Below are 27,507 nucleotides of genomic sequence, written 5' to 3' on the forward strand. Positions count from 1 at the left end.
ATCAACAGAATGAAACTCAACAGTTTTGTGAAAATAAAAAAACCTTTTCTATCTAATTTCGAAATATTTTAAAAGTTACTCCAACATTGTACTATCTAGGTTTCAAAAAATTGAGAATTATTCATTGATTTTGATAAGTTTTATCTAGATGAAAAAAATCACACCAATGGGATACCTGCAAGTGACGTAGGTGGGTATTTTGATCTTGATTGGTTGTTGAAACGTGGTATTTATTCACGTTAGCAATTGTTCTTTCCATTCGAATGTGAATAAGCCAAACCCACCAAGTATCAATTCGTTTTATTTACACATTCTATATTCTATATTAACGATTTCATTCACTCCATATTAAAGATTACACATTCTATATTAAAGATTTCAATTCTTTCACTTTATATTTCTTACTTAGCACAAAGACAGGCTCGAACCTATGTAGAAGTTGCCAGGTACGCAAAACGATATATTACGGTTATAATAAAATACATAAACAGACAATAAATCTGAGTTAAGTTAAAGACGTAGACAAGCAAGAATAATATTTCAACAAATTTGATGCCCGATACGACGCTGCATTTAATTCACTTCGCGTTAATTTACATTCTAACTTAACTTTAACACACCATCTTGCTTATAAGCGATCAGTGGCGCCTGACGCCATATGTTACATGTGTGGGTATCTATGATCTTCTTCTTCTTGAAGTGCCAATACCCAATTGTCAATTTTTAAGAAAGTTTAATGAAGTCATATGGCAGTTTTAAGGTCCAAATGGTATGTATAGTTCAAAATTATAGGTTTGCCTCAGGTGTAAAGCACTTAAAAAAGAACAGCCCCCCAAAATACTGTCAAGAATCGGTTGTACTCCTAGAAAGTAATTTAAGTTAAAAACTTTCAATCTATTTAAGTATTATTTGGTCGCAAAAAGGATAAAATACTCACGAGTCACAATGATGCATAAATTGTTATCTTCCATATTGTCTTTGGCGATGTCTTCCCCGAAATCGGATGATACAATGCACTCTCCACCATTCACGCAATAAGAGGCGGTCTCACAATCTTTGAAGTCCAGGCACACTCTTTGGCATTCATCAAAACCCAAATTTCCGAGGTTCTTCACAGATTTTCCAGCAGTTGCTTTCAATTTCGCACCAGCTTTCACCACTCGCATTCTGGGGTTGGGTTTATCTGGAAAAGAAAATACATTACATAACAAATTTTGAGGTTAGGTGAGGATTAGCATTTCTTAAACTTTTCTTTTTTTTCAAATGAATGCCTTTTTTTTAAAAGTTTTTTATATGCATTCAGATAAGCATATAAAAATCTTTACAAAACTTCGATATAGCATTTTAAAAAAATTTATGATTTTAACTTTTGACGTAATTGATTAGGTAACGTACGTAGATGACGTACGTTACCTAATCGCACTCTTACGTTAGCTTCCGTACGTAAGGTTAAAACAATCGCATACTCGCTTTTATTTCAGATGCTACGTATCTTTACGTTACATTGGCGTGATTTGCATGACAAAGACAAAGCTACAAGTACGCTGTTTATAACTGTTAAAGTCCCGCAGTGGACTGATCGTTAAGACACGGTTCCCAGCAGATCACCGAAGTCAAGCATCACTGGCTGTGGTCAGTGTGCGGGTGGGTGATGACCTCTTGGATCAGTCTGCGTAGGGAACGAGGGTGTGCGGCATTGGTCCTCGTTAAACTGTTCTACCGTAGAGTGCTCGACTTCGCGTGCAGGTCGTTGGGCTACCGAAGCGGGGGTGCCATCCCCTCTGCAGAGGATCAAAATTGTGATGGCATGTCTTCGGATCATCCTCAGGGATGTTTCCCAGACAGTCGCCAACAGCCCATTGTGCAGCTCTAGTGCGACGTAAATGAACTACAACTACAACAATATAACTGTTAAATGTTGTTTTTTTGAAGTTTTAGCCTACCTTGAAACTAAAAACGTGGATATGGAAGGCGAATTTAAAGAAATGTATTAATGGAATTTAAAAATGAATCTTGTAATCTTACAACAACCGGTTCATTCGATAAAAAACTAATTTCATTTGTTTTGTGCTAGTCTAATTCCACTAGTTCCATAAGAAACTAAAGATATTTTCGCTATTTTAAAATTATAAATTATATTTACATATTTTAACTATGCAATTTAGTTAAAAAAAGTTAAATAATAAAAAAAAGTGCAGTAATATTTTTTAATTATATTTTATTAATAATAATAATAATAATATTATTATTAATAGTACTAATAATAAACTGCATTCGCTGAATTCGTCAAAATCTATAATCTACCAAATTTTTCTGCTCACAAAACCGCAGTATCATACAATTCAAGAATAAAGCATCTTGAATCGTATGCCACAGCTGTGTTGTTGTTGTTGTTAACTTACGTCGCACTAGAGCTGCACAATGGGCTATTGGCGACGGTCTGGGAAACATCCCTGAGGATGATCCGAAGACATGCCATCACAATTTTGATCCTCTGCAGAGGGGATGGCACCCCCACTTCGGTAGCCCGACGACCTGCACGCTAAGTCGAGCACTTTACAGTAGGACAGTTTAATGATACCGCACACCCTCGGTCCCTACGCAGACTAATCCAAGTAGTCACCCACCCGCACACTGGCCGCAGCCAGTGATGCTTGACTTCGGTGATCTACTGGGAACCATGTCTTAACGATCAGTCCACTGCGGGACGCCACAGCGGTGAAGAGATAATCTTCGTCAATTGAAAATGCTTGTTTTGATTTTGTGGCCGAATGATATTCCTCTACGTAAGCGTTTTTAACTTACTGATTTTTGCAAAAACTCTTATTTTCCTGTACCTAAGTTTGATATTTTTTTACGAGCGCATTCGCATTTCACCAGAACTGACGCATGCGCACTAAAAGTGCGCATTACTTGAAATCTTACGTACGGGAGGGTAAGGATGCTCAAGTAAATTTGCGAAATCTCTCAATTATTTAAAATTGTCAAGTAGATAAGTGTGGAATCATTAAAAGCGAAGGAACACAAAGTGTATTAATCTAAACTTGAGATTATATTCAACTGAACTACGTGAGCTTAACACATGTGTCGAACTTTCTCGAACAGAGCATTCCAGAATCTGAACTCTAGAAATTGAATAATTAACATTATAACGAAAGAATGACAGTGAATTATAATGAATTTTTTGACAAAAACCACTTTTAGGAAACTTGCTGTGGACGGGGTTCGAACTCCCGCCCTTTGATTTAGTAGTCCGATGATTTATCAACCAACTCAACAGAAAGAAAGTAGTAAGTTTTATTGCAATATTCACTAAATGTTAATTTGTGACTACGAATTTACATGATTTTTATATTGTACTTCGAATTTAACGAGGATTTAAGAAATACGTGTTAAGAGTGGTAACCACGGTACATCTTGCATGTGTTAAAAAAGGAAAACTTACTTCCGATTCGGTTTATTAGACGATCATCTTCACCCGGTTCAGTCACCTCAATTGAAGAAGCATCCAATTGGATCTGAAAAAATAATTAGTTTATTATCATTTTACATAACTTTAGAGCATGGGTTTCCAACTTTTTATGAATCAACAATGCGTACTTCGAAAGCCAAAAACTTTTAACGTCACTTCATTAAAAAAAATAAATTAGGAAATAAATAAAACAATAATTATAAAAAAGATAAATAATCAATAAAAAAATGCGATTTTTAGTTTCTTCTTTAAGTTGCTTAAATTATACCTAATGAATAATGATGTTGATTAATGTTGTTTTTTTATTCTAATTTTGATTAAAATAACTAATTTTTAGATTGTTTGCATGAAAATAAATCCATCCTATCACTTTGCAGTTTGAAATAAATAATTGATTAATTTATTTTTTAAAATATATTATAACAAAAGGAGAAATAAGTAATATTAATTATGAATGTAATCAATTCGAACAGTGTTTTTTAGTACAGCTATTACTGAATGAAACGTATATCAAAATCTAATAAAGGAGTTATGATTTTAGGTTAACAATATGATAAATAGAATATCCGAAGTTAATTACATTTTCTTTGAATTATTAAACAAAGGAAAACACAAAATACGTTCAAAGCTTTTTTTCATAAAGCGAGTTAAAATAAATAGATAAATAAATGACTAGATAAATAAACAAATAGGTAAACAAATTACTAGATAGATAAGTAAATAGATAAGTAAATGAATAGATAAATAAGTAAATACATAAATAAATGACTAGATAAATAAACAAATAGATGAATATGTGACTAAATAAAAGAATGAATAGATAAATAAATAAATGACCGGAAACTTGTGGGATTCGATCCCAATTCACCTCATTGGGAGGCAAGCTCTCTATCTCCTGAGCCAACACGATTCTAGTAAGTATTTCTTAAATTAAACTTTATTAACTTAAACTGAAATTAACTCACAATTCCATCTCCTAAACCAGTCAGTACCAACTTCAATTCTCTGGTTTCCACTTCCCGCCGCATATTCTGCACAATCAGTTCTTTGGATTGCAAGAAAGTGTCGTTGTCAAATCCTGTAGACAGAGAGAAGAAAAATGAGAACACAAATTTCATTACAAAAGAGAACAAAAATTGAACTGTTGCTATATTTTGAAGAAGAACTTACTTCTGTAAAGATCGCAGCCATTCTGACTCACCACTTTAACTCCATCGTTTGTTGCAAAGGTACATACTGCGCCGCAAATAGAGAACGCCCTGCAAATATCAAACGCAAATTGTTGCATTTTGAAATATTTCAAGGTTTGTGTCGAGGTTTCTCTTTAGATTATCGCCAAATGGGTCAGAAATACGAGCGATGCTGTTTCATTTATAATAACCCGAGCATTTTATAAGATCTCATTATGATATCGGAAACCCTGTTTTGACCGTGTTTGGTATGTGTGATAGTGCTGATTTTGAATATTGAAAGAACATTTCTCATGGCTTATTATTTCTGCAATGCATGTCGATTAAGAAGGCCGTTGGCATATTTTTTATTATTTTGCCACGAAATAGCTGCTGGTGGTAAGGGTAAGATTTTTTAAATTTTTTTTTAATAACCGTCGTTGAACTGACGATCCAATTTTATGGGTTTACGACTACTAATGTTCAACTCCGTAGCCTTGTCATTTTGAACCCAATCCAGAAGACAAGGGAGCTCCTGGATCGAGTATTGGGAAAAATTTGCCTTCGTGGAGGACTTTTTGATTGAACTAACCCGCATTTGCATTACATGGAGAGGAAGACCACGAGAACCTCCCACGGTTAGCCTGACGGCAAGGGGACTCTAACCCGTGATCCGTCTACCACTGAGGATATTTCACGTCAGCATTGTAGTTGGTGCAAGCCGGATGCGGAATTCGTAACGACTGGGATTCGAACCCGGTTCGCCTCATTGGTAGGCGAACGCTCTATCCCCTGAGCCATTGCGGCTATGAGTAAGATTTATCTAAAGTTTCTGTTCGATATGGAGCAAATAGACAAAAACTAGCATTGTTTAACTCGTGTATAAATGAAGGAATAACAATTGGCTCCAAAAATTTCCAATTTTCGCCAAGGGGCAGTTCGCAATATATTTTTACCAATTTTAACTGTATGAACGTTATTGAGTTGCATGATTCTTGAAAAAGATGGAAGAACTTAGACAACGGGGGAAAAATATACTTGAGGGTGCCCCTGGGCGAAATTGGCGACTTATTTTTGGCGCCATACTTGTTTGCCCGGAACGCCGTGGTAACCCACAAGCTGGACATTTAAATCTATTGCTAATTAAACCTTCATTCACACACCAGTCAATCACTGCTTTTTTTTCATTGTTATTCAAATCGTACAGAAACTTAAGATTTATCTTATTGACAGTATTCAGTTATAGTACCAGAAGTAAAAGTAACCTTACCAGCCGGTATCCAAAGTAGAACTAACGGATCTCGGAAATGACATTTAAAAATTCATTTAAAAACAACGCTAAATTCTAAACTAATCAGAATCACGATTAAAATCTAAACCAATCAGAATCACGATTGGTTTTCAACATTGCCCAGCTTGGCGATTACAACTTGGCGGGGGCACCCTCAAATATAGTCTACTCATTGAGTCTATAAAACCAACTGTTTTTATCGTTTTTTTAAAAAAGTGCATGAAACAGTTTCCCGTATTGTCACTATTAATCCTCATCTGATGCTTATGATCCTTTTATTTGATGCATGGTCATCATCGATGTTCATTATCCTCAACATCCTATACACCCTGGTCCATGAGTGACCACTGTTAATGGACGCGATACGAATATGTATATACCCCTTAAATGGACAGTTTTTACGACATAAATGTTTTGGTATTAAAGAGCAAAATTACTGGTCGTGGCCCGCCACAGAGCGACTGAATGTCAGTCGCCAACCGATAATATTTCATAATGTTCAGAAAATTACTTTATTTCACGGTTGTTTCTTAAAATATTTCTTCATTTTAGAAATAAACCTCGTTTTAAACTTTAGAAATGAGCCATAAGGGTTTATCATATTTGGAGAAATTCTTCAAAAGATGTGATTTACATTATTGTATAATAAGTTTATTAGCCATAAGTGTTTATCATATTTTGAGAAACGCTTCAAAAGAAAGGACTTACATTATTATATAATAAGTTTATAAGCCATAAGTGTTTTACATATTTTGAGAAACGCTTCAAAAGAAATGACTTACGTTATTATATAATAAGTTTATTCAATTGCTTAAAACTTTCAATTTTTGAAAAAGTGATGACTGTTAAAAATGCGAAAACAAGCCACTGGCCAATATCAAATTTCATAATTTTGCCCAATGTTTTGCGTACTTATTTTTTCATCGATTCCATGAAAACTTTCCCAACAACTTCCCATTGCCAAACAAGACTTGAGTAATTATTGCGAATGAACTATTTATAAATGAGTGAATGAAAGAAACGATGGTTGTAATGTAATTAAAGAATGAAAAAAAAAAAAGACTGTGAACGTATCAATGTTTGAATAAAAGGCTGTAAATGAAGAAATGAAAAGTTGTAAATAAGTAAATAATAATGTAAATTAATTATTGTCAGGAATGTTGTAAATAAATTAATAAATGAATCAACAGAAGAATAGTTATAAATGAATCGATAAAAGAGTGGTTGTAAATAAATTAGATAAAGGAAAGCATTTAATGAACCAATGAAGAGAGATTTTTAATTGATTCAATAAATTCTGAGTCTTAAATGACTTAAAGGAAACAATAAGTTTAAAAAATCAATGGAAGGAGAGTTGCAAAGGGCTAAACGTAAGTAGAGTTGTACATGAATTAATGAAATAAGAAATTTAAATTTATTAATGAAAAGTTAGTTGTGAATAAATCAATGAAAGGAATGAATTAATGACATCAAAGATCTCAGTGCCTTAATGAAGGAGAGTTTTAACGAATTAGTTGACTGTAAATGAATCAATGAAAGGAGAGTTATAAATGAATCAATAAAGGCATAGTTTTAAATGAATCGATGAAAGGTGAGTTGTAAATGAATCGAAAAAGGGAGAATTGTAAATGAATCGATGAAAGGAGAGTTGCAAATGAATCGATAAAAGGAGAGTTTTAAATGAAAAAATAATTGTAAATGTATCGATAAAAGGAGAGTTTTAAATGAATCGATGAAAGGAGAGTTGTAAATAATTAAATTTTTACCAGCAATTGTCTTCCTCTTCCAGGCACTTGGTAGCACAAGATCCTTTATCTTGAACTCCATCAACATCAGACCCTCCTCTCAGAGTTTTTCCCTTTTCCGGATCCAAGAAATCCCCTGAAGATTTAGAAAATAAAAAATTTCCACCAATCGTGTGAGCTTTGTTTTATTTGAAATTCAGAGGATGCTCTGCAGCGGAAAAAATTTTCCTGGCAAATTCTGTTTCAACTTCATTGGTATTTTAAAATTTAAAGTTATGAGAAATGAGGTCAGGTTACCACGATTTTCAAATGTGAAAAAAAAGTTTACGAAATATCGAAAAGAAAACAATTTATTGCAAGATTTCTTCGCCACTGCGTGATTCAGAGTAATCCTGAAATAATTTGATAGCCTTTTGATATTTCGAAAACAATTTTTTGACATTTGAAACTTCCTGGTTTATTCTAGGTTTACCTGAAATCTTTTTTTTTTCTCGTAATTTTAAACTTTAAATTTTTTTTTAAAACTATACCAATTACAATGGTCAGAAAAACCACATTATTTTTGTAGTTTACTGCAATTACAATTACTTTGATACAAATGTAGTTAACCACAACTACAACTACTTTTTTTTTAAATGCAGTGACGACAAACTACTTTAGTTTTTAGTAACTACTTCACTAATTTAAGGAAACGAATTTTTCTGGAGAACTTAATTTACATTTATGTTCAGAATGGTTTCGAATAAGAAATTGGCTTACACTAAATATAAACCCCCCCCCTCGAAATTATTCGTAACTTGTTTAATCAAAGTGGACAACTCTATAAAAATAAATACAATTTAATTTACAAGTGTTTTTTTAAATAAAGAAATAAAAATTAATAATAAAAATAAAAATTAATAATAAATATAAAAATAGTATCAATATTCTTCATCTATGCAAAAAACAATTGTTAGTTTCTTTTTCATTTTACACGTGACCACGCGAGTAATATTGCTGACGTGATCAATTTCAAGGCCGCTGTCTCAACCAATCTCCAGCGTTAGGGGGTAAAAATAAAAGAGATGGGAAAAAAGAATTTTAGTTTATGTTAGTGATTGATTCTTTCGATTATAATCATGGATCGTTGGCAAATTAAAAGGCCAAGAATTGAAACAAATAATCTTATACTATAATACGAGGAATGGTTGCCAAGTCGAAAATCGCCCCAGAATTAATAAACTCCGGTAAACTTGGGGGTCTGGGGTTTTTGGCCACCAGGAATCGATTGGCGCCGGTTTTGAAGCGCTACGGTCGAGCAGTTCGGAGTTACAGATAGGATATTTTCAAACCTTATTAGTTCGCCATAATGGCTATAGATACTTTTCTCCACTCTTATAAATGTATGCTAATGCGAACCTTACAATTGAAATATTAACTTTCGACAACTTAAACCAATAATATATGAAGGAATGAATAATTTAATTGTAAGGTTTGCATTAGTTTACATTTATCAAAGTGGAGAAAAGTTTAACTTTTGTGTTAAAATCACCGTCAACAAAGTCCGACATTTCAACATTCGTCAGATTTCAAGCTACATTTTGGACAAATGAAGCAAATGAAGACATTTTGGACAAGCCCGCAAATGGACAACTAGAAGATACCGTCATTGTCAGAATGCTTCTCCATTACGCCGAACAAGCTTACCCGACCGTCAAAGTTGCCGTACTTCACCCTGAATTTGTCGCACGCTTCTACGTTACAACAGCGGATGGCGCTTATGAAGGAATGGCTCTTCTCAACGATATCAGCGACCAGAACAAGGCTTCCAACTATCTATACGGCGTTCAACAAGGATTCGACGTGCTACTCATTCCAATTGACAAGAGAGCTCAAATGGATAGAGGCGAGCACTGGATGCTAGGAATTTACGAAGCAAGCTATGGAGAACGTCAACTATTAGTCTGCGATCCAGTCGACAACCCGCTGCCCATCGATGCTGTTTTGAGAAAAATACTGCGACACGTTTTGAATACCGTTGTTACGAATGAAAAGCTGAAAGGATGCATCGTGAAACCTCGCAACGCTTACAACCACCAAGATGACGCGTCTTCCTGCGGAGTTTACATCGTCTTTTATGCTGGACAATACCTCTCTCATCGACGCCTTTTCCTGGACAAGAATTTTCAAGAAGTGGATGAACGGAAGCAAATTTACGAATTCGTTGTGAACAGTGTCTTTAATTGTATAATTTTTTGTTATCAATTACATTTTATTTCCTATGACTTTTCAAACTTTACCTTTGTATAGAATAGTTCCCTTTCCAAACTTTGTTTAGATAGTTTACAATGGTGCACTTTAACCGGTTATCTTTTCACCAATGGTTTCACAAATTTTCTTATGGCATGTATTGTTTTGATAAATCACAATTGAAAATTGAAATCTTCGAGTTAGCTTCGATATCTGTTTTCTCCGAGCGGAGCTCGGTCACCCGCTGGTGACAAAGATATTGACTCCGTTTCGATAAACGATTGTTTCACTAATATGGAATGTTGTTCGAGTTCAGGAAATAACTCAAAAACAGCAGGTAAGCAATATTTTTTTGTCAAATTTTATTATTCCAGTTTAACTTTCTTCTGATTTTTGCTAATAACGTATTTTCTTGAAAAGAGAATTTTCATTATTATAAATTTTAATTTCCTCAGCATAAAGAAAAGCAAAATAAAAATAATATTTTTTTGTTGACTTTAAATTATTTTATTACACTTGATTCTGTTCTATTTGCTTGATTTAAAATTATTTCATATTGGACATGCCGAAAGATATAAAATAATTGAATAATCGTATATAATAAACATTTACATATTTGAAAGAATTATCTTTCAGAATATTTTTTTTTTTTACATTTCAATTATTCTTATAAATATGTATAGTTCTATTCTAGATTCCTTCAATTATACACTTAAATATCGAGTTGAAACAAAATTATAAACATTTTTTTTACCCATCAAATATTTTTTCCAAATTATAAGCGTTACAAATCGTTTTTTTTAAACGTATACATAAATAGTGCTTCTTTTCTTCCGTTTCTAACAGCTTTGCCCATTTCGTTTTTGAGGTGATTATTTACTTTGTTAGCAATTTTAAATGCGAATCGTATGAACGGCTTTTCTTATTCAATACTGAAAGTTTTTTTTATATTTTCAAGTTTCAAATTTGCTTTAATTTTTAAAACTTTCCTTTGTTTCACATTTTCATTAAAAACATAATTTTCATTGCAGTTTTAAATGAATCAGTTATCGAAAGTGGAAGTGATCCGATGTTAAAAGATATTTCGCGTTTAGAGCATAGTAAAAAATACACTGATGAAGAAAAATGGGAAATTTTCAAAAATCGTTGTATGCCAAATGAATCATTTAAGTTTCCTACTAGTGGAAAAAGAAAATTAAAATTTTAAAGAAAATGGCTGTTAGAATTCCCTTGGTTAGAATATTCAGGAAATTTGGAGGGTGCATTTTGTCGATATTGTTTTTTCTTCTGTAGTGAAGAAGTAGGTAAGGGGAGCCATACAGTGCCAAATTCTCTTGTGAAAAAGCCTTTTAATAAATGGAAAAACGCAAGGGTGTGCAGCTCGTATTAAGGAGATGTATCCACAAGCTTTATACGTTCATTGTGCAAGCCATTCTCTTAACTTAGCCTTAAGCGATACATGTGCTAATTCCTATTTGAGGAATGCCGTAGGCGTTATAAAAGAAGTGATTTACTTTTTCAGGCATTCATGCAAAAGGGAAGCCATTTTACGAAATGAAATAAATAATGAGGTTAAAAAGCAACATTTAACGAAATTGTGTGAGACGAGGTGGACAGAAAGACTTGATGCAGTTATTACGTTCAAAGAACTTTTTATTCCAATATTTAACTCTCTGGAAAAAATTCAGGAATCAGGAGACAACGAGTCTTCAAAGAAAGCGTACATTTTGTTACAGTCTTTAAAAGGTGGGAATTTTATTATTTCTTTGATAGTGATCCATGAGCTTTTTTCCTTTACTCACAGGCTATCAACATACTTACAAGGAGTAAAGGTTGATTTAGTATCCGCTGTGGATATGGCAGATGATTTAATAAACCTGTTTAAGAGTGCACGTGAAAACGCCGAATCAAAATTTAAATCTTTATTTGAAAATGCGACTGAATTTGCTGACGAAGTTGGAGAAGAGCTCAAAATTCCCCGCCTTTCAGCAAAACAGAGGAAATTATCCTGCATGTTCTCCCGAAGATTATTACAGGAAATTGATACTTATTCCTGCTTTAGACCACATTATTTGCCAATTAAATATAAGATTTGCTGCCCATCGAAAAGTACTCACAAGTATTCAAAACATTTTACCCGTTTCAGTAATAAAATTGAGTGAAAAACAAATTGAAGGGTGTTTGGAAGAAATTTTAACGACATGGCCGGACATATCAGACGTTGCAGCTGTTAATATTATTGTTAAGGAAGTTTTACTGTGGAAGCAACGTTGTACTCAACCTTCAGACGCAGAAAGGCCCCATTCATTTATAGACGCAATAAACTTCTGTGATGAACTTTTATTTCCACACGTCTACAACATCTTAAAAATAGGAGCTACCTTACCTGTCACTGTTGCCAGTGTAGAACGCAGCTTTTCGACTTTGAAAAGAATTAAATAATATTTGAGAAACTCCACAAAAGAAACTCGTTTGAACGGACTGGCTCATTTAAGCATACATCGGGAAATTGAAGTAGATATAAATAATGTTATTAACATCTTTTCAGAATCTAAACATCGAAACATCTTTTTGTAACACCTATCAATTTATTTGCTAAAATATATGTACCATATACTAGTACTTGATAATATTTATATATTTTAATGATTTTTCTTTATATGCATCTTATAATTTATTGAAACGAGATATTGCTTGATAGGCAGATATATATATATATATATATATATATATATATATATATATATATATATATATATATATATATATATATATATATATATATATATATATATACACTATCTAGCCATTAATGACCGGACACCCCTTGAACGGCAGGTGGACTCTTCCTGGCGGGATAAATACGGAACCTGTGGTAGGGGAAGGACCATTCGCAAGCAGGCGACAGCCATACGAGCGTTAGCAGTGAAAATGAATGGACGGCGAGAGCTGAATGAGGCGGAAAGGAGCATGATCATAAGCGCCCACCGATTTGGTCATTCCATACGTGCCATCTCCGACAAGTTTCAGATACCACGGTCAACAGTTGGTGACGTCGTGTTGAAATGGAAACGAGAGGGAGTGATAAAACCACAGTCCCGACATGGCTAGCCCAAAATAATGTCCGACAGGGATCGACGATCTCTTCGACGTGTAGTGAAGGCCAACCGACAATTTCGTTGGACACTGTCGCTACCAGCTTCCGGGCTGCATCTGGCAGTGTTGCCAGTGCACGTACCATTCGTCGGAAGCTGATTGCACAAGGATTCCATGGACGAGCAGCAGCACATAAGTCAAGCATCTCTCCATGAAACACCCGCCACCGATTTCAGTGGTGCAGAGCACGTCGCCAGTGGACAGTAGAGCAATGGAAAAGCGTTATGTGGAGTGATGAGTCACGCTACATGTTGTGGCACTCTGATGGACTGGTGTGTACCTGGCGAGTGCCCGGAGAACGGTACCTACAGGAGTGCATTGTCCCCACTGTGAAGTTCGGCGGTGGAGGAATTATGGTGTGGTCCTGTTTCTCATGGTTTGGCCTTGGACCCTTGGTGTTAGTGCGTGGAACCCTGAACGCAGAAGGATATAGAGACATCCTGGACAATTCGGCGCTTCCCACCCCGTGGCAACAGTTCGGTAATGGCCCGTTTGTGTTTCAACACGATAACGCTGCCATTCATAAAGCACATGCCATCACAGACTGGTTTGATGAAATAGGGGTGCAAGAGCTTGACTGGCCATCCCTAAGTCCCGACATCAATCCAACTGAACATCTCTGGGAGGAGTTGGAGCGCCGGTTGAGGGCCAGACCACAACGCCCCAAAACCACCATTCAACTCTTCGCCATGTTACAGGAGTAATGGCGGGCAATACCTACCGCCGTGTACCAACACCAAGAAGACAGCCTTCCTAGAAGGGTTAAAGCTGTGATTCGGGCGCGTGGCGGCCCTACGCCCTACTGACTTGATACTAGCACCTCATGTATCCGAAATGAGGAGTGTCCGGTCATTAATGGCCAGATAGTGTATATATATATATATATATATATATATATATATATATATATATATATATATATATATATATATATATATATATATATATATATATATATATATATATATATATATATATATATAATTTGTATGTGTGTGTCAAAAGTAGATAACCCCCCCCCCCGAACATTCATCAAAACTACGCCACTGCAACTATCATAATACCAGTAGTATTACTGAAATTAATTAAGCGTCATCTGCTTGTGATAGTTTTCCACGGTTCCCCTAAACAAATTATTATCTTTTCTCCATTGATTTTGATTTTTATTCAATATCTTATTTTTTTTATTTTAATTAATACAGATTACCAATAATACTATAAGATAATATACTATAAGATAGCACTATAAGATAGTAACTATAAGATAGTAACTATAAGATAGTAACTATAAGATAGTGTCAATAATAATAGGGAAATTTTTTACAATTTTCTCAATCTTTTCTGCATTGACTTAATTTTTTTTGCACGTGGGTGATTTTTTTATTTTAATTAAAACATATTACCAACATTAATTAAGCATCATTGGCGTCAATAATGGTATGACGAGTTAAACGAATTAACACCACTTTTTCATTCATTTTGCCATTCAATACATAGTTAATACTTTTCTTAAACTTTTAATTACGATTGATTTTAAATTATTAACTTCTATAGAAACAAGTTTTAATAGAATTACTCACTCTAAACAAAACAAACTCTGAGTTTCAGATAATTTTAGGAGTACTAATATTTGTCATAATGTTCCATGTATCACTTTAGCGTCGTTCATTGAATTCATCTGACACAGCGATTAAAATATAACTAAATATTACAGTGCATACATCAAATTCTTTTTAAAAAATTTTTTTTTATCAAATTGAGCTATAAGCTTGTGAATATTATTGATGTTATCCTTAAAATATTTGAACAACGTAATTGTCTATAGTTAGATTTAAAACAATGGTTAAGACTTAACCAATCAAATATTTAGCTCATCTTTCTTACACGGTTTGTATAAAAATGTTATCTCGACAGTGACCGTCCCTGTGCTTCGAACTATCATCATGCCAAATTTCATCGCTCTCAGTCGGATGTTTTAGGAGTATATAAAAAACAGACAGACAATCATTTATATATATATATATATATAATGATGTTATGAAATATGAAGAGATGAAGTATGAAAAAAAAAACTTACAAAGAACTGGAGGCTTCCCTAGTATCAATAAAGTCACAAATAATCCTTCTTTAATATCCACCTGAAGTTAAAATAAATGTCTTGAAAACATTCTTCGTGTAATTCTAAACAATGTAATCTATATTTTAATTAATAAGACAGCTGTTCTTATCTTAACTCATGGAGAGTGAACCGCAAGAGAGGCGGCATGGAATATTTGACATTACATTATATTTATTTATTGTTTAGTGGGTCTCATGAGGGCAGGATAGTCTGGTTGATAGGGCGTTCGTGAGAAGGGGAGTTCGAATCCGACCGGCAGAAGCACGTTAAATCTGCAGGGTCCCAAAGTCCTCAAAGTTCCTTTAAAAATTATGCCTCTGAGGGTACTGAATTAGAGATGGATCGTTCTCCGGTTTCTGTTAAAATTGTGATCTGTGGATGAATGAATGGACGTGGATCCAAGCTATAAACAGGTGTGACGTATTGCTGTGGCAGAAGTTGAATTTTTGAAAATAGGTGGCGCCACTGGAAAATAAGAACAATCACACCTCATCTGTCATAATGGCTGACGGCGACAACTGTGGGACTCATTTTTTTTTTTTCCAAAGTGGTGATCTGCCTAACTAAAAAGTTGGGAACGCGTTAGTAAGAGAGTATCTTAGTGTATTCTCTCTTTTATCTATATAAACTATGCTAAGAAGAAACAAATCACTGATAGTTGAAAAAATCATAAAAATTACATAAAAGTAAAAAAAGTTACATTAAAATAAGTTTCGAGAATCATTATTTTGGCCAATCATTTTCAGAAGAAGATAATAATAACAACAGGTTTTTATATTTGCGTTACAACACTGAAAGTTGTCAGGAAAAAAAATACACTTATTACGCAAAGGTATTACAACAGCTACGAAGCTATTTTGATAAAAAAGATGAAAAAAATTATGCACAATAAAAGTTGATCATACATGTTCTTTTTTCTTTTTAATTGTATAAAGTTTTTAAAGCTTTCATGTCTGAAAAAAAATATGGAATTTTGCAAATACTTTCCAATTTTTGAGTTGAAACTTAATTTTTTTATTTTTAAAGTTAATATTTTGTGTGGTATGTTTAGTTGAAATAAGTGAGCATAGAACATAGTTTGGGATAAGAAATAGAAAAAAATGGCAAGCAGTGTTTTTTATTTTTATTTTGAAATCTTAATCGCAAAAGTCTCCTAATTAATTTTTCCCCTTCTTCTTTGAATGCATGTGTAATACAATGTGATCCAAATCGAAAGTAAAGAGATCTTTTAGTTTAAAATATTTAGCATATAAAAATAATTTTCAGCAGAAAGTGATAATGCTTACGAACTTTAATTTTTTTGAAGTATCGGTTCTATTTTTTTCTTCGTACATCTCCAAACAAATGTTACACTTTAAATCTATCAGGAAAACGTTACGACTTAAGTAAGTGAAATTTATGCTTGGACTAAAAAGTAAAATTGAAATGTCACTTACTAGAATGGTAGGTACTCTAACAGGGTTTAATTCAGAAGTTGAGTAAATGCTATTCAGAATGTTCGATTGAATACTCGGGACATTATCCCTGATTTTCATCAATATTGCTTCGTCTGAAAATGGAAAATATGATTTAAAGTCGATCTTCTTGTTTTACGCATGAATCTCAATATTTTTTGTTTACAATTTTAAACTACATTAAACGAAGTTTTTTTTGTTTTGCTCAAAAAATAAAATTTTTTTTAATAATAATAAAATTATAGTATTGAGATTATTTTTATTCATTTTTTTTGGTGAGTTGTATTACATCGGTGATATGGAAAAGAAAACATTAATAAAATCATCAATAAGATATCTGAAGAGACCTCTTCCCTCAATATCCTGCCATCCTGTATTTTAAGTTAAATTTTTGATGTTTTTTTTTCTAATACGTATTCTACAATATAATCTTTAAATTTTCAAAGAATGCAATTTTTTAATTTATAATGAAATAATAGTATTGAGATTATTTTTGTTCGCTTTTTTTTGATGAGTTGTATTTCATTTGAGAGATGGAAAAAAATCATAATAAAACCATCAATAAGATATCTGAAGAGGCCTCTTCTATCACTGTCCTGCCATCCTGTATTTTAGGTTAAATTTTTGATGCTTTTTTTTCTAATACATATTCTATAATATAATCTTTAAATTTTAAAAAGAATATAATTTTTAAAAATTTATAATGAAATAATAGTATTGGGATTATCTTTATTCGGCTTCATTTTGATGAATTGTATTTCATGGACGATATGGAAAAATAAAACATTAATAAAATCATCAATTAGAAATCACAAGAGACCTCTTGTTGTTTATAATTTATTACTTATAGAAATAAAATGCCAATATTTGATTAGTTATCATTTGCTTCAGAGTAATTAGAATTATATTATCGTATAGTTCTTGATACGGACTTACGTTTGCCGATCTGGTTAGGTTAGATGTATGTGTTTTTTGACGTATAAGTAATTGTAGTTGATTTGATACTGCATATTTTTATCTAAGGCGGATGTTAAGAACTTTTATCATAGCTTAAAAATTTAAAATGTGTAAAAAACATTTAATAAAGAGAATCTTAAAAGAAACATTCATCGTCATTGTATTTGTATCTAAAATTGTTTAAAATATTTATTCTAAATCGAACTATTCAATTCTATTTTTTTTTTTTTAAAAAGACAATTTTCAAAAAATTTTGTTAATACTTCGTAGTAGTTAAAAAGTTTAAAGTAGTATTTTAGATGATTATAGACGCAAATATAGAAGATAAGTTCGAAACTTTGCGAGAAAGCGCTTGAAAGTCAGTTAAAATTCTTCCCCGACTCACAGTCAAAACGCACATGAATTGTTTTATTGGCAAAGAAACTCTCAAAAAAGGTAACCCTTTAACTTCGATAGTGACGTAATTTTGCAGTTGAGTTAGGAAACTGGTCACCGCCGATTAGCAATCGAACGGAAGAAGCGCGTTTCAGTTGCATAAGGGGAAAATACCGCACACCTTATATTGTGATTAGCTGATGATCCTGCATTTGAAATGTTTAGATTTTTTTTTAAGTAAGAGCCGTTTGAAAATAAAAACTAAACAAAAGAAAATTTTCAAGAAGTAAATTGATTTTCAGATTCTACATGCGTTTTTCTTTTTTTACAGCATAGTTGCCAAGTTTGTTTAAACACTTATCATGCCTTAAAACTAGATTTTGAATAACCTCTTCATACAAACTTGCCGCCTGCTAAGTTAACCAAGGGTTCACGGCCGTTTTTACTTATTCTTCATCGTTGTAGTGATTGCCGCCAAAATGAAGCTTGAAATATCGGAAAAGAAGAAAATCACTCAGCTCAAGGTCTAGACTGTACTGAGGGGTGGTTAAAAACTTCACATCCAGTCCCGCAGTGGTCTGATCGTTAAGACACGGTTCCCAGCAGATCACCGAAGTCAAGCATCACTGGCTACGGTCAGTGTGCGGGTGGGTGACCACTTGGATCAGCCTGCGTAGGGATCGAGGGTGTGCGGTACTGGTCCTCGTTAGCTGTTCTACCGTAAAGTGCTCGACTTCGCGTGCAGGTTGTCGGGCTACCGAAGCGGGGGGTGCCACCCCCTCTGCAGAGGATCAAAATTGTGATGGCATGTCTTCGGATCATCCTCAGGGATGTTTCCCAGACCGTCGCCAATAGCCCATTATGCAGCTCTAGTGCGACGTAAATGAACAACAACACTTCACATCCAAATAAGTCCCATAAAGCTAAGATCTAAGCTGCGGCGAGAGTCATTGTCATAGTGTAGCAAAATTTCCTGTCAGCATGGCAGGGAATTTCGCTACTTCACAAATCTGCCAGTGAACGTATGCAGCAGACAGATTTTTTACCAACTAAAAACGCATCACTGACTCTATCTCGTGCGTGTCGTGTGATTTATTAAATTTGAACATTTTAAAGACACAGATCTGATCGTGCAGTATACCTACACAACTGCCACTGAGAACAGTTGTTTCGAAGGAATGCCGGGACACGACGCAAGCACTCGCTGCGGCGCACACGTCACCTATAAGTGTGCACAACAGAACGGCCCTTGCTTAAAAAAACAACCTTCGTATCTAGCATCCTTTTATTTGTGAAAATTAAATAAAAAAAAATTAAAAGCATACTCAGCATTAAAAGAATTGTCTCTTCACGTCTTCCCTCTTTCGATAGTTGAGTTAGGTCGGGAGGGAAAAGGATTCTAAAACATAAATCATTATTTAAAAAAAAAAAAATACTGTTATACCTGCATTAAAACCAATAGTAACCCATAGATAGTCATCATCATTTTTGAAGCATCGTTGAACATCGAAAATGGATCTTCTATTTTTTATTTCAGTATCAAAGTTGAAAAAGTTGAATACCAATAACTCTGATACCTGCGGAAAAAAAATTGTGAAAGACAGATTTTATACACGATATATATTAATTCTTTATGCTAAAAACATATTTATATTTATTATATTCCCTGTTTGGAAAAGCAGAAAAATATTAAAATATTCCGAAACCAACACAATATCACTCGCATTTCAATATTTGTAATGTTTACTCAAATTACACTACTCTGGATAGCCTGGTTAGTACGATTGACTAGTGTTAGTGAGAACGAGAGTTAAATCCTCTCAGCCGAAGAATCCCAGAGTATTTAATGGTGCGACTGCTGCATGTTAAATCTACCGGGGTCACAAAGTCCTCCAAGTTCCTGCATTTTAATCATTCTCTTGTTCAGGATATAATTACGATCTGTGGACGAATAAATGGAGTATGATTGAGTCCTCGGGCTGTGACGTGCGTGTGGCTGAAGTTGTACTCTCGCTCATAGATGGCACCACTGAAAAAATAAGAAATGCACCCTCTGCTTTAAAATTTCGTTTGATTTCAAGCAGGCTTGTTTGTATGGACAAGTGGCGAAAGTAACAACAACACTATTCATTATATGGGCAGTTTTTCTAATCCACTAACATTATTTATAACATGCTACTATATATCATTTATAACTTTAATAAACCAAATGATATTTTAAACTTATAGTCTTTTTATAAAAATTCCATTCTAACAATAAAAATTAACATTATAAATTAAAATTTAAAATCCTATTCCATATTCTCATTTATCACTCAAACTGAATTCATCATTTGTATTTGTTAATCAAAATCTATTTCAATATCCCCCTAGATATCTTCATTTTGATTTCAATTGCATAACAAAAACTGAAAGCGTCATTTCTTAATATCAACTCATTATTCATAGTTTTATGATAAGCATATTTAAATCGGTTATTTAAACTTGTTAATCATATTACTAAACGATAAATAAGTTATATTAATTTTTATAATAAGCTTTGGGTAAAACTAAGTCCAGTCAACATGCGTATAAATTAAATCATCAATTATCATCAGCATTAAAATAATGAATGCAAAATTGTAAAACATTATTTAGAATTAAACATTCACAATATCACTTTTCGGCAAAAAATATTTAATAAGTTATAATGAGAACTTAAAATTAAATAAGAATTTAAAAAAAAATAAGGATGAAACTGCCATGATTAGATAATAAAATGATTAGAACTAAATAAGATGCCAATCGAATCAAGAGCGAAAACTAAATCTGTGCTAATACAATAAAACATTTTGAGATTTTTCAATTGAATACTTTTTAATTTTGATGTAACAAAATATTTGTCGTTAAAAATTAAATATAAATATTGTTGAATGAAAATCGTGGAGGACATCTTTTGCAAAAGGGTGAAGTGGGGCTGGAGACTCGAGGACATAAATTATACTCTACCAATTGATCTTGATCATAACATAGATTTCGAGAAACCAGCCCTAGGGCATCCTTCAGATTACATTGCTTTGCCCTGGGGATATAGCAGCCCTAAAGATCAGGGAGTGGAGATCTACACTGATGGCTCTCGGATGGAGGCAGATTATCCGAATAAATTCAGGACTTCACACGCAATGATAGTTAAGAACAACGGTATCACGATTTTCAAAGCCTCCACCAGAGTCACTGATAACACCAACATATTTATTGCAGAGCTTTTGGCAATCAAGTCTGCCCTGATATGGCTACGTCAACATGATATTACACATGCAACGATTTTTTCAGACTCACTATCATCCCTCCAGGCCCTGGCTGACCCAGAACCCAGTTCCAAACTCATAGAAGAGATCAAAAAAATTTGGAATAAGAACACTATTTTGAACTGGGTAAAAGCACATGTGGGGATCCAGGGCAATGAGGAGGCAGACAGGGCAGCAAAGGAAGCCATTGGTTCTGACAGTGTGGATCTCCAGGTTCTGAAGACCCCCAAACAAGCTAAAACCGAAATCAAACAATATTTAATGGCAAGGTGGAAAACCAATTGGGAAAATTCTGAGAAAGGCAGGCATACATTTAAATTCATTAAGACCCCGTCAACTACAAAGTTGCAAACTAATTTCTATTTTAACCAATTTCTAACGGGGCACGGAGTGTTCGGAGTACACCAAAACAAATTTTTTAATAAATCAGATACTTGCTCTAACTGTAACCAAAGACAAACCATAGAGCATCTTTTATATTATTGTGATCGGTACCGAACACTCCGAAAAAATTATTTCTTCCAAAAAACAGACCAACAAATTTTTGCAGACAAGGTTTGTAGAGAAATTATCAAGATTATCATTAAAACTACTCTTGAGGAACAAATGGAATTAATAAACAAAATTGACATTAACTAAAATTTTAACCTGCTTAATCTAACCACCTTGCCAAAACTTTTTTTTGGACCACATTGCCATTTTAGTGTTTTAATTTGACTTTTAACTTGACTTTGCATTTTATACATGCTTTAGGTTTGTTTACAACCTTTGGATTTTAATACATTTGGTATTTTACATTGCGATTGTATTTTATACATGGTTTTTAGATTGTTATACACCCCTTTTAACTCTTACCTTTTAGTATCTATTGGTATTTTGTCCTCTGTTTTTTTGTACTTTAATTGAATTTACTCTGCTTTACTTGTTGTTCTTCATTTTAACTACCTGTTACTACTTCACCCTCACTATTTTGGTTCCACCAGCAGGATTCAAGCTGGCTTGATTGGCTGGATCCTTTCAATGCCCTATTGGCAAGTGTATACATCTGTGATTTTGTCTTAGTTTTAACTTTTCAATTTTAGCACTATATTCATTTATGTCATTTTATCCTTTCACCTTTTGGCGGTTTTATGAGCTGTATTTACGGCGGTTTTTGGTGAATTGTTAGATTTTTTGTCTTGTATTAAGGGTTCCACCAGCTCTGGCTCACAGCTCACTCAGTTTTTACTGGTTGTCTCAGGGTTCACAATTTTTTGTATTATATATATATATAATTTTTGTATTCTATTTATATGAGGGTTAATAAGTTTTGTATTGTATATATACATATAATTTTTGTATTTTATTTATATAAGGGTCTGTTGACCTTTTAAATGATTCATTGTATTTGGCGTATGGGCCTATTGGCCTAGGCCGCTGTATATATATTAAATAAATATTGTTGAAATCATTGGCTTTGGAGAATGAAGCGAGCAGTGGGAAGAGCACTTTTGTATGTACAAAATACAAAATTTCAATAAATTAAACAATATTAATTTTTTTACTTAATTTATCAACCGTTTATAATCTGTAACTTATTGCGTGTAATTAATGCACACAACTGCCGACACTTGCAAGCCTATTTTTTGCCGTAAAAACAGAATAATTATATTAAAAAATAAGTCGAAAGATGATGTAAACAGAAAAAAAATTAGAAATCGAAACAAGTGAATATTCGACCAGAGTTAAAACAACCACTGCAAATACTACCCCTTACCATTGAGAACACGGAACACAATCAAAAATAAAGTTAATATGCTTCTTAGAGCAGTGGTGGCTCAGGGGAGAGAGCGTTCGCCTTCCAATGAGGAGAACCGGGTTCGAATCCCAGAGATGGCTGGTCGATTCGAATTCCGGACCAGGCTCGCACCGACCACAGTGCTGACGTGAAATATTCTCAGTGGTAAACGGATCATGGGTTATAGTCCCTTTGGCGTCACGCTAACCGTGTGAGGTTCTCGTGGTTCTTCTCTCCATGTAACGCGAATGCGGGTTAGTTCCATGAAAAAATTCCTCCACGAAGACAAATTTCTCCCAATACTTGATCCAGGAGTTCTTTTGTCTTCTGGGTTGTGTTCAAAATTACGAGACTATGGAATTAAACATTAGTAGTCGTAAACCCAAAAATTATATTTACTATTTTTTTTTCTTGACAATGATCCAAGAAACTTTGGAAAGCATACGAACATTTACGAAATTCGAAACACAAAACTTGAACAAAATCGGTCGAATAGATTTTGAGAAATTAAATTTCAAATGTACTGTTCGACAGAGTTCATTTAAATTTTGTACTTGTAATTTAAAATTAAATAATTTAAAATTAAATAATTTAAAATTAGATAATTTAAAATTAAATAATTTAAAATTAAATAATTTAAAATTAAATAATTTAAAATTAAATATCTTAAAATTTAAATAGTTTAAAATTAAATAATTTAGAATTAAATTATTTAAAATTAAATAATTTAAAATTAAATAATTTAAAATGTTGTAAAAATTTGTATACATTACAATTCAAAATCCTTTCGACCGTTATGAAATAAAATTTTAGAATATATTAAATGATTATTAAAAACTATTTTCTAACGAGGAAATTATTTTTAAACAAACAAATTTTCCTAAAGTGCGCAAATTTTTTTCCTATCCGCTTCATTAGTTCTCGAGATAAGACAAAATACTGAAAATGTGAAATCAAAATTAAGGGTTCAAAACTTTCGACCGAACATCTGACTAAATTATTTGGATATTTCAAATTCTGGATGCTCCTCATATTTTGATGGCAAAAAATTCAAATCCGTCAGAAAAAAATTGGCTCATTCAGATAAAGTACGTTTTTGTGTTTGATTCGTAATTTTATTAGCACTATTTAATTACCATATTTGAGGTCATCCTTTTAGTTCACCCTTTTAGTTTTTGAAACTCTGATTATTAGAACAATAGTTATTTAGGGTAATATCTTTTTAAATATCCTTACTGTACCTTATCTTCTCTGCCATTCAGGATGACTTGGATTTGAACTAAAGCATTTTTAACGGACTCAGAACTTCTTATCATTTCATCATCCTGAAATTTGAAAATACAAAATATATTTATTTCATACACATACACAAAAAATACACAATTGTATAAAAATGTCTGCAAAAGTTAAAACAAAAAGTAAATAATAAATAAATTGCTAAATAAATAATTCCAAGCATGAAGCATTGCATGTTAAGATGGGATATATAGATTTTTAAGTGTGATTAGACCAGAATGAGGAAAACAACAGTGATTTGAAATAGAAAACATAAAGCTGGCAACAAAAATAAATACGAAAAACAAAACTAGATAAACCGGGGTAGCCGAAAGTGAAATAAAAAAAGAAAAAAATTAAAATGATTAAAAGGATAAAAAATTAAGAAGACCGCAGTGACCGATAGGAGCAAATCAGTGCAAAATACATTTCCATGCACTGTGGAAGGGACTCATGTCGTTAACGTATTCATATTTTTAATGCAAATTAAGAAATTATGTCATTAAGTAAATCAATGAATTGGTATTAATAAACACTACGAAATCGTGCATAAAACTAAAAAACTTATACAGAGAAAATTAAAAAAGTTTAAATAAATTAATTTCTTTTTAACATTATTGTTGGGTACCTTTCCTGGGGACTTTACGTTATTAGATTAACGTGCATTTTTAGGAGTTCAAATCATCAAAGCAAAGTTTAAATATATACCCAGTATAATAGGGAACTAAAACTATAATTGATTACTTCTAACAGCAGATGATTACAATCAAAATTTGCCACATCAAGCATTTTCTTAATGAATTTGCATTTTAGTACATAACAATTTTTCTCACTTCAATTGGCGTCGATTTTACATTATTTAGATTTATAAAAACGCATTTCGAAAGCGTAACTCCAAACGAAACTCTACACATGTTTTTAGAGAACTTTAAAAATATAATTCGGGGACGTCTCACTCAAACACATTGATCTTTGAGTAATTTGAGACAAATGTAAACATTTTATAAGCTAGATTAAATTCTAAAAACATGACAAAATACAGTAATTTCCTGAAATCGGTATCGTTGTGGCACACACCGTATCCGCGAACAAGAAGAGAGCCAATTACACAGTTCGCGTAGCACTTAAATGTCAGTCACTAAAATGTCAAAATGAAGTTATATTTTATAAGCAAAAAGGCAACAGTTGCATCCTCTGAAGCCTATGATATGTATAGATTTCATTAAATTTATGGAGAATTGGCTGATTAAATAGGATAATGTAAATTTCAGTATTCGAAAACAAATTAGTTTTAAGTCCTTTATTGGAACAGAAATTCGTAAAATGCTTAAAAACCAAATAAAAAGTTAAGAAAAAAAATCTTGTTTCCTTACCTCTTCTTCGTTAATTATGAAGTATAATTTAAATATATATGATTCAGACTCTCAGTTAATATGAACTATTCATTTTTTTGCTCTCGTTTCCACATAAATGATCACTCAGTCTATATCAGATATTTGTTGATCACTCGATAAAGTAACTTTCTCTCAGAAATTTGTAAACATGTATGTTTAAGCATTCATTCTAGACCCGCTTCACTTCAAAATCCTTTACTTCAATTCTTTGTTGCCAACGCGAAAAAGAAACTTCATGGGATTTTTAATAATCTACATGCATACACATGTAATAGTGTTTCATGTAATGATGAAGATAACTTTACTTTGACAATAAATTAAAATAATTTCTATAAAAAATTAAGTCAGATTGAAAATAATTTCCTAAATTAAGTCTGATTGAAAAATATATTGAAGTGTATCCTTTCATGTATTGTTTCAAAACATCTTAAAGGAATATATATCATTACAAAACACATCAAAGTGAAGCAATTCATATTATGTATGATTCAAAAGCATCTTATAAGAATAAGTATAATCGAAAAATATATTTAGATGACGTGTATCATTGTAAGATTCAAAATCTCTTTAAAAGTATAATCATCTTTAAAAAAAATAAATTTATATCTACTTTTAAATAAGAATGTGTGATGATTGCTTGAGGAACAGTAATTTCTGTAGCATTGTTCAAGATGTAATTTTCAATTATTTCTTCGAAAACGTTCACCTTTAAGCCTCTATTTATTCCCTACAGAATGAAAAAGAAATATCAAATTATTCATGACATAAAAATACAGAGTATTCTATTATCTTCTTTAATGTATTCATTTAAAATCCTTGTTAAAAATGAAGTTAAAAAGAAAAATACAAAAATGCCATGAAAATCAACCGAATCGCTACTACAAAATGCGAAACTAAAACCATAAAAGTCTATATGATTGCCTATGGAAACTGAAAGGTGTTAAAAAGTGATTTTTAGAATTTACTCTAAGTTTCCTCGGACAACCAAATGAGTTTCAATGTTCAGAGTTTCGTCTTCCTCAATAATAATTCTTTAGACTCCGATAATGTTTTTTCCTAGCTTAAAGTTTAATTTGTGACCTCTAATGTGCGTACTGTTATTTTCGACACAAGATGTGAAAAATACATATTAAGTGTGGTCATTGTAGAACACCCTGCATGTCTAAACTGGGGAATGTCATAATTATTATCTTATCAAACGCGCAAATTGGGTTGGCAGTTACGTAACAGATATTTTTAGTTTTTTTAAAAAGTTTCTAGTGTGGGAGCTTTCAATTTTTCTGATAGTTCTATTGCCGTTTGACGCGCTAAAGTTTGGTTAGTCGCTCTTCCTTGAACTCAACTGGATGGACAAAAAAGAGATGCGTATTTGAGGTCAAAATTTCCATTTTTAAATAGGCAAACCAATCACGAATGATTCTTTCAACTACGGCACACTTTTCATACACAGCACAAATGTCCCGAGCAGCTTTTATCAGTCTCAGATCCTTGATAAAAACTAAATTGCTCCAATGTGGTTTTTATCAAGGTTCTAAGACCATTAAAAGTTGCTCTGAATTAGCATAAATTGACTGGAGCCAAAAAGCAAGCATTCTGGTAGAATAAAACATTCTCTCTTGAATGATCGATCTAAAATATTTAATGATATGTGGAATGTTAGGTTTGAAAAAGTAAAAAAGAAACGGGAGGAACTCAGTTGCCAACCCAATAGATTTTTACGAGCACAAAGTATTCTTATTCTGAAAAAGTTTAGCATTGTAATCCACAGTGTTATTGAAAGCAGTGACATGACAGTTCCAGTAACAGT

At 32.8% G+C, this 27,507-nt stretch overlaps 1 protein-coding gene across 1 annotated transcript in view; it reads right to left on the bottom strand.

The window, feature by feature from the left end:
* Positions 1-27,507, bottom strand: part of LOC122271019 (uncharacterized) — a 60,277-nt gene that overhangs the window by 5,243 nt on the left and 27,527 nt on the right. The window contains exons 11-20 of the mRNA XM_087165411.1: positions 26,311-26,427; positions 24,273-24,356; positions 19,412-19,544; positions 16,618-16,730; positions 15,140-15,200; positions 7,699-7,813; positions 4,643-4,731; positions 4,438-4,550; positions 3,446-3,518; positions 938-1,183 (exon numbers count right to left, since the gene is read on the bottom strand). Of these exons, the coding sequence (XP_087021537.1) occupies positions 938-1,183; positions 3,446-3,518; positions 4,438-4,550; positions 4,643-4,731; positions 7,699-7,813; positions 15,140-15,200; positions 16,618-16,730; positions 19,412-19,544; positions 24,273-24,356; positions 26,311-26,427 (1,144 nt within the window). The remainder of the gene's footprint in view (positions 1-937; positions 1,184-3,445; positions 3,519-4,437; positions 4,551-4,642; positions 4,732-7,698; positions 7,814-15,139; positions 15,201-16,617; positions 16,731-19,411; positions 19,545-24,272; positions 24,357-26,310; positions 26,428-27,507) is intronic.

Source organism: Parasteatoda tepidariorum, chromosome 6, assembly GCF_982258835.1.
Source record: "Parasteatoda tepidariorum strain Cologne lab strain chromosome 6, Ptep-v5.0, whole genome shotgun sequence".
NCBI classification, from domain to species: Eukaryota; Metazoa; Arthropoda; class Arachnida; order Araneae; family Theridiidae; genus Parasteatoda; species Parasteatoda tepidariorum.